At 40.3% G+C, this 13,806-nt stretch overlaps 1 protein-coding gene across 1 annotated transcript in view; it reads left to right on the forward strand.

The window, feature by feature from the left end:
- Positions 1-13,806, forward strand: part of LOC139979417 (exosome complex exonuclease RRP44-like) — a 92,264-nt gene that overhangs the window by 65,829 nt on the left and 12,629 nt on the right. The window contains exon 21 of the mRNA XM_071990186.1: positions 6,606-6,728. Within this exon, the coding sequence (XP_071846287.1) occupies positions 6,606-6,728 (123 nt within the window). The remainder of the gene's footprint in view (positions 1-6,605; positions 6,729-13,806) is intronic.

Here is a 13,806-nt window from a genome sequence, read left to right on the forward strand (position 1 = left end):
AATGAATTTTTCAACATTTTGTTCAATTTTATGAATGTAGATATATGTCTGACAGATATAATATTAATGGCAGTGAATTTCCTGGATTTTGTATCCTGATAACATGATTAATTATCAGAAACATCGATGTGTCACAGCTAAAAAAAAACAAATCTAATTATAATTTGCTTTCTCCTTGAACATAGTGTGATGTTGTAAATTGATCTCGGAAGCTGTGATGTCGCTTTTTAAATTTCTAACGGCTCGTTCGTTCCAGACCGAAGTCGTGCAGGGATATTCAAATTCAAAATCGTAATTTCTAAAGGGAGTATGGGCTTAGCCATTAATTAATTGCTCATACACAGCATGCAAGATATATAGAAGGAAATCGAACGATTTCTTCCATCGGAGTATTTTGCAGTTTTTGAAACACGATTTTTACAGTTTTACAGTAGTTGCATAATTATTCTGACTTAACAACATTGAAACATTCTCACTTCATTTTCCATGACTACAAATGTCTTACCAATCACTGGGAAAGAATATGACCTGAGGAGGGCGTTGTGGTCAAGTGGTTAAGGCAGCAGACTGTTGATCTAAGGATTACAGGTTCGAGCCCTGGCCAGATCATTATGTTGTGTCCTTGAGCAAGACACTTTATATCCATTGCCTCTCTTCACCCAGGTGTATAAATGGGGACTTGTGACTTGGGGACTTGTAAATATAGTTGCGTGCCCGGTTTGTGGCTGCACCCTATGGGAAGTCCCCAGGGGACATGTGGTTGTGGTGCCCAAGGAGAGATTGATTGAATTGCGCACACTTTGGTGTGTAGGTGTCTAAGGTGTGACAAGTTCCCAATGACCAAGGCTTAGTTGTCAAAGCGCTACGATCTCGATGTAGCAGCGCTATATAAGTGTCTAATATGTATGTATGTATGTATTAACAACTCGCTGGTTTTTACAGAATCATTTGCAATCATACAAAGCGGGCTGACTCATCAGTAAACATGCAGGGATGAGCATGGAAGACTACCAAAATAAAGAAGCATCGTCATAAAAAATGGGCAATTTTGGACCAAAAGTTGTATGTTTCCCCATCATTCATGTGCACCTTACTTATATGAAGAAAAGAAAATATATTATGCTTTCAATGGGCGGTATCATCGGCTTGAGGAACAAGTAACTACACTACCGAGTGAAATTAGCTGCGACTCTTTGATTCTAAATCTGGCATTCAAGCTTGATCATGTCCCTTCACATTTAGGACAGGGGATACAAAACAACTCAAGCAGAATATGGTTTCCTTGAAAGGTATTATTTAAAACTTGGGTGTGAAGACTCGCACAAAAAGAAACGTCTAATGCTGGTAATTTGACAGGTATTCGACGTTACTTTGTGTGTGAGTCTTCACTCCCTTTAACCTGTCTGTATTCTGTGTGTGTATTTGTCCCCTCTGTTACTTGTCATTCAACCTCTGAAAAAGATCCTGATAGGATCGAAACGTCAGGCCCTCATACTTTTACTCATTAGAGAAATATATGTTAGAAGATCTTGCCGATATTGGCCCTGACTATAGCATTATGTTACTGACTCTGTTGTTGTGATTTATTAGTTATCTCTATTTGAGTTCACTGACATCATTACCCTATCTTTCAAGTGGATGACTATTAGGTATAAGCCTGACACAATGATATTGTACTAAATCATTTCAGTTCATGTGGTAACAATTGTTTGCTCATCTAATCAGCCAGGGAAATCAGGGCCCTGAGTTTTTCTTTGTAAAATGTGCCTTTGGCTTTTAGGTTTCTTTGAAACTTCCCTGTGGTATGCATAGTCATTATGTCATTTATTAACCTATAATTCTAGACCACCAACAATCCATCTGTTTAGTTTCAGGAAGAGATTTTGTGATAGAAGGGATTTTCCCATCTATGTTTCAATTAATGTATATATATTTGTATACATTATTGAACTGACCTACATTTGCTACATGGCAGTGTATCAGTCTAATTAGCAGTGTCTCTTTCTATTAGCTTGCAATTAAAAGTAACTGGAAGTGAGAGATAGAGGGAACTGTCACGTGGATCTGGGGAGGGATGAGAATTAGGGGGTTGGTTGTGGGGGGGGGGTTGAGTTGGTTGTGGAGGTGGGGGTTGAGTTGGTTGTGGGGGGGCACACAATTAGAGGAAGCTTATAGGAGGGATTATAAAGTGTAAGTACTTTGTCTAAGAAACAGTAGAAGGTGGAGGAGAAACTAGATCATGTTCTACTGTACACAGTCAATAATCTCATACATGTATCTAGCTAATTCTATATAGGAATATCACTTTCATTTAACTGCATGAAGGAATCTGGGGTATTATAAGCCATAGAATCACCACTATAATTTCATTGCAGAGCTATGTAGTTAAACTTATAACTGTGGGTTGGGTTGTATCCAGTATATGTGTATATATGTGTATATGTATATATATATATATATATATATATATATATATAAATGAAAATCGTAATGAGTTGGAAAATCAAGAACAGTGAAAAAACTTTCAGCCTCCACCGGGATTCCAACCACGGGCCTCCCGCTCTGTACGCGGACACCCTAACCACTAGGCTATGGACGCTGATTGTATGTCCAGAGGTTCGAAACCGGTAAGGAAGATCGTAATTCCACTGTAGGCGTTTGTCACCTGTATCGAACAATACTAGTTCTGTTTTTGGTGACATATTTTGCCTTACTCTAGAGATCAAACATGATGCTAACCAACTCGAAAATCATTTGTGATTCCTAAAGCCGGATCTCGAAAGAGATCGAAAGAGATATATATATATATATATATATATATATATATATATATATACATACATACATATACATATACAGTATGTATACATGCTTATGTATATGTACAGTATGGTGAGGTGATGATAACTGCATAGGATTAAAGTCTTCAATAGCACACTGTAGCTGTGGAAGGGTTTATTACCTTGACATGGCAACTTACACTTACTCTACTTCCTTCCCATGGCTGCATTATTTATCTATACCCTACTGTGCATACAAAAATTAACTCTGTCATCAAGTCGAGACAGCTTTTTATTGCATGCTCGGTCGGGAATGATCGGGATCTTGTTTGGGAGACCCAGAAAAAGTAAAACATGTTGCTACATCTCTTACATTCAAATTGATGGGATGAGGAGGGATGCTTTATGTTAAACAACAACAACCTGGTAGTCAGGTGTCACCAAAGGGGGGATTCGGGGGAGGGGACACATTCCTCCTCCCCCCAATTAAATATAAATATGAGCCGTCAAAAAGGAAACTTTGTTGGAAGGCGAAAAGGAAGCCGTGTCCAGACAAAACCATAGGCAGGATTAGCCATACACAACCTTTGTGACTACTTCTTTAATTTTGTCACCTTATATTCTGCTGATTTGAAAGTTGATCAATATAAATTGAACTGGAAATTTGAGAACCACAAAGCTTCTTGGGTCACAAATTTCTTCCTTCACCCTCACCAAAAGCCCTATGACTAGCCCTCTGAACCCATGCCTGCCTCTTGGTACTCTCAGGCACCTCTGGTGTAAGTTTGTATTAACCTCACTCTGTGCTCCCCCTCCCCAGTGTTACTCTCACGTAGCTGACCCCCCCTCCCGCCCCTTTCTGGTGAAACCACTTCATCCTAGCACATCCTAGCACAATATTATGACAGCTACTGTATCTGTAGCAATTTTAATCTGTATGCAGCGATTAAGTGTCCTTGGCGATATCCTGCAGTGATTTCACAGTTGTTTACTACTTAACCTGGAGTACTTGATGTGGAAAAATTGACCTTCATCAAAAGACTTGAATTACTCCCATGCTGACTGCTTAAAAGTACACAGGCATCCGCATACTGTACATGTACAAAAGCTAAAATGAAATTTTGAAAGTATAATACATACATAATATTTATAATATACATATATCTATATATAGAGAGAGACACAGAATAGCCATTATAATGTCACAGCAAAAGATCATGGAAACACTGTACAAACTTCCTATGTACAAAATGTAATTGAAACTAAAAAAAAGAGGAACAAACGAAAAATCAAGGATATGCCCAGATAAAATATTAAAGGAATCTTACTGTATGATATTTGTGTATATATATATGGCATATAAAACATCAACACTCATTTTGTTTTAATTTCTCTTAAATTAGGACCTATAGATATAAATTCTGAGTTTGTATTCTGATTGGGATAACAAAACAAGGATATATTCATCTTACCCATGTATATTGAGTTGTACGTTATTTGCTTACCGTACAGCATCCAAACATGTAAATTCAGTTTAAGTTGGCGATATTAGAGTTTAAAGTACTTTTTGTAATAATACAGGACTGTATATAGAGTGAGTTAGCAATAGGCAGTGTGGTTTTTGATGATATACCAAGTATCAGAGAAATTTGTGGCATATGTATCACAAAATTCTATGAAAAATCTATGAGTTCTCACTTATTCAGTTTAATCACACTCGCACAACTTTACGGAACATTTAAAGACATGTTAAAACCTCGAACTGTTATTTGTTTGTGAGACCAATGTTTTGACCACTTTAAGCCTATCTAGCTATTTCATAGCACCACTTTAGTTTGTACCTTTAATTTTCACACCTAAGTGAAATATGTTACAGGACCCCAATTAGGGAGATTAAACCAACCTGTAAAATCAAGTCGCACCTAACTATAATCTCCCCGTTTTAATATAATCTTCCTCATGGGTGATATATAAACTGCCCTTAGAAGTTAGATATTGACCTCCTTTCAGTTATAAATTTAAGGTAATAAGTTTTTTCTTGAACTTAGCAAAAAAGTACTTTTGAAAACTGAAAGACAATATGGATAAGTGATAGTTGATGGTAATGGCATGTGTTTGTATGTCTTTGTGTATTTGACACATGTGTAATGTTCTATGTATGATATCAAGTCAAAAAGTACGATGGTTAAAGATCATACTTGATCTGTAAAATTTACTTCGCTCCTCGCTTACCTGTCTCCCCACAACTTTAGCACCTCGTTCTACCATGCGTAGGATGAACAGCCTATATTGTAGACGTATTAAAGTGACTAGTCATGTGACTTAATTCACTGCACTACGTACACCAGTGTTTTAATTGTTCTGGTGTGGTATTAGATCTTGGGCCTCTTGTTTTAAAGTGACCGGCTACACATCCTTTTGATGTATTTGCTTTGAAAGTGGATGCTTTGCTCATATGGCTGTTGATCATTCTGTGACATCATAGAAAGCCCCGAATGTCAACACTTTTGAAAGGAAACGCGAGACCGATCTGTCAATGCTCAAGAGCATTTTCTTGGTTCTAGAAGGCCCCACTGAACAGTTTGCTTGACTTTGGATATTAGGCCTCTTTTGATTGATTGATGTTTGAATAAATTTCATACAATATCTTGATCGACTCATATATATACATACATATGATATGACATATATGTCAATTGTTAATTTGACGTATACAAAACTGGCTAGCGTATATGCCTGTATGTGTGCTGTATTTGCGGTTTCGAATTTAAAAAAAAAAACATGCTCATCGTACAATTACGACGTTCAGTGCCTGTCAGAATGATTGGTTGAGACTAATTCCTTCCTATCTAGGGTTGATTTCGAAGCGGTAAATTTTCGACCAATTGGTTTCAGACATGTGTATACAGACCTGGTTGACTTTTGTATAATAACAGGAAGGATGTGGTACGGTTTTGAGGTTAATCTGAGAATGATGGCGGAAACAAGTCACCACTCGTTGGGTGATCGTTTGATAGTCCCTGGATCGATGCTGAACTAGAGAAGATGGCATCGTCGAATTGAAAACGTGATTGCAACTTTGGCAAATTAGTCTAGTGCATCCATGTAGATAGAGTAGACTGTGTGTTGTACAGTATGTACTGGAGACTGTAATCCAATTGTTACCTTTCCTCTACGCAGAATCTAGCATACTTCACCACATGGCAAAATAATTGCTACAAGAAATACATATATGTATATAACTTGCGCATTAATAACGCTGCTTAGATTATAGAATGTCAGTGGCCTAGCTGTTTAAAATGTACTTAAATCAAGAATTTAAATGTACGTGTATTCTCAAATGTGAAATTATACACGGCCAAATATAGGTAATATTAGCAGCACAGCGTGCGTCACTATTTTATCACGGACGTTGGAAGGACAAGTTATTCAGTTAACAGACCCTGTGTATAGATTATAAAAAAGAAATGAAATTTGCCTTTGAAGGACTAATTGAGATTTGCATTTGGGAGAGGAAAGAAAGATTTACTAGACGAGATTATGTTACCATTTCAGATCAAGATCCCTATTTGTAACTAAATAAGGATTGAACAAGGTATCGGGATCGTGCCTGCATGTTAAATTTGTAGCCACTTAGGAAGTTGGTGTATAGTTATATGTTATATCTTTCTGGTAATATTTATAGCTTTAAATATACAAATATTTGCAATGCTCCTGTTGGATTCCCCTCTCCACCTCCCCCCCCACGGTGGGGGGTGGAGATGAGGGATGGGATGTTCCGAGGGATGAAAGTTTGATTAATATATCTCTTCTTTGACTTTCTAGGAACCGAGTCAGACAGCCGGTAACGTCAAGTTTTGTCTCTTCGACAAGGTGCGGGTACAGATAAGCACCGAAATGTCCAACCTGCAGCACCAACGATTAAAGATAGGACTCGTTGAACCTCAGGTGAGTTCTACCGACTGCGGTATCTATTTATTTGAATTAGCACCAGCTCCATGTAGATTGATCTGGCAATCAAATTCATTCTTCCTGAGATTAGGTGATCTCAGATCCTGTTGACTGTTGAAGGGGTACGTATTAGGTGAGATGCATCGTAACATTTTATTTTTAGCAAACTTGGAAATGTGTTTTTACAGGGAACAACATTAGCAGATTTTATTTTGAAACACAACGACCCCCCCCCCCCCCCAAGATCTCACATCCTGTTGATGCCATGTTGGCAGACTGTTAAAGAGGTACTGTACATATTAGTTGAGATGAATAATATGGTAACATTTCATTTTCATTTGGATATTCAATCTTCAGTGCTATATACAGTCATGTTTTGTTCCTTGTATTAAAGCAGCATATTTACTTCGTTCCCCACTTACCTGTCTCCCCACAACCTATGCACCGCATTCTACCATGTCTAGAATGCCCTGGTAATCTTTTAACACTGTACACCCTCACTGGCCCAAATGGCCTTCCTTCATTTTTCTACCCACAAAGTGTCTCAATGTGCCGAATGTGTGTTTAATGAGTACCAGCAGAAACCAGGACATGACATAGATTTCCTGTGCATTCATGGGTCATATTCTCCTCGCTAATTATATTTCTCTCTCGTTATAATTCATCGCCATATGTCTAGGTTTGAAACCTTGCTTATGTTTTGTTGTTTAAAACGCTGGTGGAACCCCCTCCAGAGCATGTTAAAATGCGCAAACTGAAGCGATTCTAGTACAGTCTCGTTACTTAGTACCTTGGCAACCTGCCAAGAAGAGAACGTTCTCGAAGCTTGGCAAAGTGCCAGGAAAACGAAGCCTTCCAAGAGTCTTGGCAAACTGCCAAGACAATATTCCCGCGCTGTGTATTTGTTATGAGAGGAGGGGGGCCAAGCAGTCACCTGGATTGACACGTGTAAGCTCAACGTTTGCTGCAAAGAGCTGTCGACTACGTGAGCGATCCCATGGAATAAACCTCTCTCTCTATTTTTTGGGTGAATTTCCAAGACAAACGCATTAGTAGTAAGTTGGAAAAGGGGTAGGATAAAACCCCAACAAAGGTACAAGCGCTAACGCGCTCCGAGCATACAGTATGCGCTTCGTGAATAATGTTCGATGTTCCGACATTTTAAGCACAGTTGCATTTCGCAGCACCTGATAGCCTAGTCGTGGCTATGCGCTAGGTGGTTTCAATAGGAAGTTGGATACTTCTACTGTACTACACTACGAAATGGACACGTCTCGACATGGAGAGATTTGAGGAGTAACGGGTACGTTATCATAACATTTATTACGTGTTTATTACGTTAAATGTGGTGTGGTAAAAACGTCGACATAACGTTTCTATGAGATATTAATGTTGTATTAATGTTATATTAATGTCTTAACGTAAATCGTTTTGAAATATGAGCCTGAAAACGTTTTCGGTGACATACCTCTTACACCACTAATAACGTTGTCATAACAAAACACTACATGCTTAGTAACGCTTTAGTGTTTGCTGAGTAACTCCCCGGGCTCCGTTAAGCAGCCAGGGATTTATGAGGTGGATTTTCTGCAAACCCACCCTCTCACCATCTTCACAGCCCCTGTTGGGAGTTTGTTTCTGATGAGTAGGTCTATAGCTCAGTTAGCTCAGGGTTAAAGCCTTTCAGTCATAAGGTCCCCGATTCAGGCCACCCCAAGATTAGTGTATGTTGTCCAGCTACAGAGTTGTTGACTTTTCATAATCATGGACGTTAAATTTGTATGTAAGAGACTGACTTCAGTCAGCTTGCAGCTTGGTTAAGCCAGTGAGGCTTCTTCTCATGTTCCTACTTGCAGGATGATCCTAAATACGTTCTTAAATACATACATATAATTGTAGGAGTCACATAAACAGTAGCATTGTAGCTTTGTTTAAGATTCTGATGAAGCAAACTATCCATTCAGTACTCAGTCTCATTTTTTGTAGCAGGGTAGCATTGTTTAAGATTCTGTACTCACTCAGCAGAGTGAGATTCTGTACCTTCAGTACTCATTTTTAGAGAGTACTGTGGTCAAGTGGTGAAGGCAGTGGACTGGTGATCTAAGGCTTGCAGGTTTGAGTCCTGGCCGGATCATTCAGTTGTTTCCTTGGGCAAGGCACTTTTTCGTCAGTGCAGCTTCCCATCCAGAAGATACTTGTCTCTATGCTTGACAGGTTTTCGTTGACCGGAGTAATATTGTTAGGCGCCTCAGGCATCATTATCTTTCAATAGGTCTACGCCTTTTCTTTCCCCAATATTATGATTAATATTTTTTAGCATGGAAAGAACCTCCATTAAACCTCCCTACAGGGTACAGCTTAGCATCATCAGGACATTCCTTTTCTTCAGAGTTTTCTGATTGCAACGGGTTGATAACTGAAGGAGTCATCAACGGTACTGTGGTACTGAATCAGTACTGCGAGTGCGGCTGTCCTGCAAGCGCTAACAAGGTCACCAAGCAGGCCGCTGTCTTTGACTTCTTTAGCAGCAGATACACAGGGTTGGGCTCTCTGGAGCCCTCCGGCGCCCAGGTACGGGGCTTTTGACTACCATCCTCTCAGACAACACGACGGTGGTAACATACTGTAGCTACGTCAACAGACATGGTGGCTCCAGGTCAGAGAGATATTGCCGTCTGGCAAGGGAGACCCTCACCACAGCTACAGAGTCTGGCATGGCCCTACAAGTCTCTCAGATAGCCAGAAAGGAGAATGTGATGGCCGATGCTCTGCCCAGGGGACAGCTCCACCCTGACGAGTGGACCCTTTTGCAACGAACATGACGTAGGTTTTCCCACATGTTCAGCAGACCCCTGATAGACCTGATTGCGACACAGGGCAACAATGGGCTGCTCATCTTTGTTCAGGCGGCCCACCCGCAGGCCTTCCACATAATGCCAGGTCCCTGTCGCGAAACGGACCGGAAGCTTACATCTTCCCCCTCTTGGCATGGTCAGCCATCATAGTGGCCCCGCTGACCCCGGTTCGGGCAAAAGTTATCCAGCTCCTAGCGCACGAGCCAGCGATCCTGCCGGACAAACCACAGTCGGTTGTCCCATAGACGGGGCGCTGGCTCACCCGGACAGCAAGGGCCTACAATTAGGTGCCTGGAAATTGTCTGGTGTTTCCTTAGACAGAAAGGACTTTGGCCGCCAGAGTGAGAACAACCTTGGTACTTACATTTTCTGCCTACGGAGATTCGGAGTATGCCGAACGAGACAGACTCTGCCTACCATGGCCTTTCTAACCTTGATCGCCGACTCCTTACCCACACTGTTCCAAGAAGGGAGGCAGGGTTTAGACGATCAAAAACTTTCGTTCGGCTGTTGCCGCCTTCCATCAGGGGCTTCCCCTACGGCTCCACGCCAGGCAGCAACGGCTCGCCTTGACTAAGGTGCCTTCAGTCCTACGGTTTGTGGGGTGCTGATAGTTCTCGACCCCTCCTTCTTCGCTAGAACCAGGTTTGGGCTCTCCTACCGGGAGACATCATCATCCCAGAGATCAAGACCTTCTCTTTGATCCCCGAGGACAGACTACAGTATGGTTTCCCATTAGGGCACTGAAGTGGTACCTCAACAGAACACAAGATCTCTTGGGTACTTCGACATCTCTGTTCTTCCTCCTTCGAGTGCCCCACTCAGCAGCCTGGGAGGATACCTTGTCCCGCTGTTTGGTGGAAGCCGTCCGCCCTCTGGCTACAGGTCCAGGCAGATCCATGGCTCACAACAGCAGGGGTTTCACTGCTTCTACAGCCCTGTTCGCAGGTTTTCCAATAGTGGACATCTGCAAGACGACGGCGTGGAAGACTCCAATCGCTTCGTCGCCTGCTACTTATCGGACATATCACAGGCCGATTTGGCTTTGGTCGCTCGATGATACGAGCTCCGGGGGTCCCACCCCTCGGGCCTCCCACCATCGGACAGTGCCACTCGGTGCATAGGTTGTGGGGAGACAGGTAAGTGGGGAACGAAGTAAATATTATAAAACTTACTGGTTTATATATTTACGAGTGACCCACTTACCTGTCTCCATTTCCCGCCACCCTCCCCCGAGGGAGGTGGGACGCAGCCGGACGGGGGAGCGGTCGTTCGACCTGACTCATGACTCCTCGCGTTTCGTCGATAGACATCGCCACCCCCTGGGTCGCCTGCGGCTACTTGTCTACCGGTGGGTGTTGTTTCCTTAGTTCGGTTTACCAGGTTACTCTTTACCATCTAAGGTAGTATGGGCCTCGTCCCCTTGTTCAATTAGGCCTCTGTAAGTGTAGGGGGAGGCACGCCTACGGGGTGACGGAGGGCGGACCCCCACCCCGACTGTTCAGGGTGGGCTCCACCCTCTGCCTGGAGGCGTCAGCAGTCTTTGTTAGCGTTAGATTTTTCCTTCTCGGCGAGCTCGGCGGGTGGCAGGGTTTACCCGCCACCCTCCCCGAGGTCGCGTCAGGGGCCACTTTGTGGGAAAGTGGTCTCAAAATGAAGGAAGGCCATTTGGGCCAGTGAGGGTGTACAGTGTTAAAAGATTACCAGGGCATTCTAGACACGGTAGAATGCGGTGCATAGGTTGTGGGGAGACAGGTAAGTGGGTCACTCGTAAATATATAAACCAGTAAGTTTTATAATTTTGCGTTGGGTCGCTTTTTTTCCACTTTTTTAACATGTGCATCGATTTTTTTACATGTATCAATCATAAAACAGCAATCTAAGATACCATCCAAGTTTCACCCTGCCAAGAGCGTTAATTAGCCAGTAATTAACGATTTATGTCGATAAATGAGAAGAGTGTCCTCGACAAATTTCACAGTTAAAATTAATCGCATACAATTCCGCCAAACCCACTAGTTTGAATTCAACCAATCAGAGATGCAGGTTTAGTTATGAGCCGTTGCTAAAAATAGATTCAAGACTTCGCGTTGGTTGTACCAGGGAGTTGTTATGCAACTCCCTGGTACAACTGCCATATAGACTGTACACAAATCAAGCGTGGTGTTATATTACGTATCTGTCAATGACGTTCGTAGTGTTTAAATATTCATATTATGGGCGAGGTTTATTGGGTTCCCAACGGGAAATATCTTGGAGAACAACAAAGTTGAAAGTTGCAAATTTTTCGACTTTAATGCCACCATTTGAAGTAAAATATAAATAGATTGGCTAGTTATGTATGTCGTTATGGCAAAGTGGAATCAGTGAGGTTGAGAAAAATCATAGAAAAGGACGCAAAATGCTGCTTTAAAACTAAGATGCAGATGTATGTAACAAGTGGCCATTGAAGATTTTTTATCTCGTTCATTTTGTTTTCCCTCTTCTATTTTTATGAAGCGATATAAAAAAAGATTGAGAAAGGCGAACCCATCGTTCCAATTGTTTCATATACACATATTTGATCATTTCCATGGTTACACTTAGAATACACAATGGAACTACATTTTATGAATAGTAATATTTCATAACTTTTTTCATAACTTTTTATAAAGATATCCTTTATACTGAGGGTTGCTAATCTGTGTTAACTGTGTCTTGGTTCGCCCAGGCCATCTGGATTTTAATCTGTTCCCAATTTGCACAATACTATGATAAGATAATCTTATCACGGTGCAGCCACCACTGCCAGCTACAGGCTTCCCCTTTAAACATGAACATTAAAATCTCAGCCACTCCACTAATGTGCTACTATATACACATGTTTGATCAGTTAAATACATAAACAGTGGATCAACCATTCATATGAACTTTTTGCCTAATTGATGGAGACAGATATGTAAATAACTCCCAACTGTGTCTGTTAGTCTTGTGAGTCAGGTAGTGGAAATCAATTAGCCATCCTAAATGACATGTTGCAGACATTGATTTAATTAGCACGCATTGCAGACAGAAGTAAAGAAAAACATGTATGTGTGCTCTAATATGCAGGGTTAGTATAAATATATGTATATATTTATTTATATATATATATATATATATATATATATATATATATATATATATATATATACATATATATATATATATATATATATATATATATATATATATATGTATATATATATATATATATATATATATATATATATATATATATATTTATATATATACATATATATATATATATTTATATATATGTTTATATTTAGCTGCACATTTACAGTACATATATATCTGTCTCTCTGATTTCTGGTTCTAAAGGAACTTTCTAAGAACTAAAATCTTTTAAGAAAGAGATCAATTTGCGAAAAATCAGGTTTGAACCATTAGCTCTTACTTTGGCATTGTTGAAGCGATTTTTGTCTGGTTTAGGCCAAACTGGTATTTACACACCAACATAGAATTAACTAAATAACCAAATATTTAGAATTAATGCTGACCTAGTTCCTGTACTACTTTAAGTTTTAAAAACAGATTATAACAGGGATACATACTGATGTGGTTTTTCTTCTTGTGCATGTCGAGAAAAATCAATTAACAATACTGCAACTGGTACCATTGAAATTCTTCTAATTGATTCTGTACATTGAAAAAAGGGCAAATACATGCATACCGTAATGTCTCAATTATTTGGTCTGGATATTTGTCTCCATTATCATTTGATTGATTGATTAATTGATTGATCGATTGAACAATGGTTTGACTGCTGGATATATCCACCTGATAAATCCGGGTTCCTTTTTCTTATAGAGTACTGTAAGTAGGGAGCCGTTTAACAGCATGCACCCAGATATAGAAGCTTGGCTTCGAATAACTTTGATCAAAGACTTTGGCTTTTGTCCAAACACACTTAAACTTCCCATTTTTTGGATATATAGTATGCATGCTCACCTGGACATCAGGTCAATTGGTTTTATTTGATAGTTTCACATCTTAGCAGCAGGGGTGAAATTAACGCATAACAACAGAAACAGTGCCCATGTAGTTCAGTTCCTGCGGCTGCATGCTGCGTCTGTAGCATACAGTAATGTTGAGCTCTGTATTTCGATCATGGTCGAAGAAAGTCAAATATATTGGATTTCTATCATTCTATACTTAACCTTACGTATGATAGGAAT

Source organism: Apostichopus japonicus, chromosome 14, assembly GCF_037975245.1.
Source record: "Apostichopus japonicus isolate 1M-3 chromosome 14, ASM3797524v1, whole genome shotgun sequence".
In the NCBI taxonomy this organism is placed as follows: Eukaryota; Metazoa; Echinodermata; class Holothuroidea; order Aspidochirotida; family Stichopodidae; genus Apostichopus; species Apostichopus japonicus.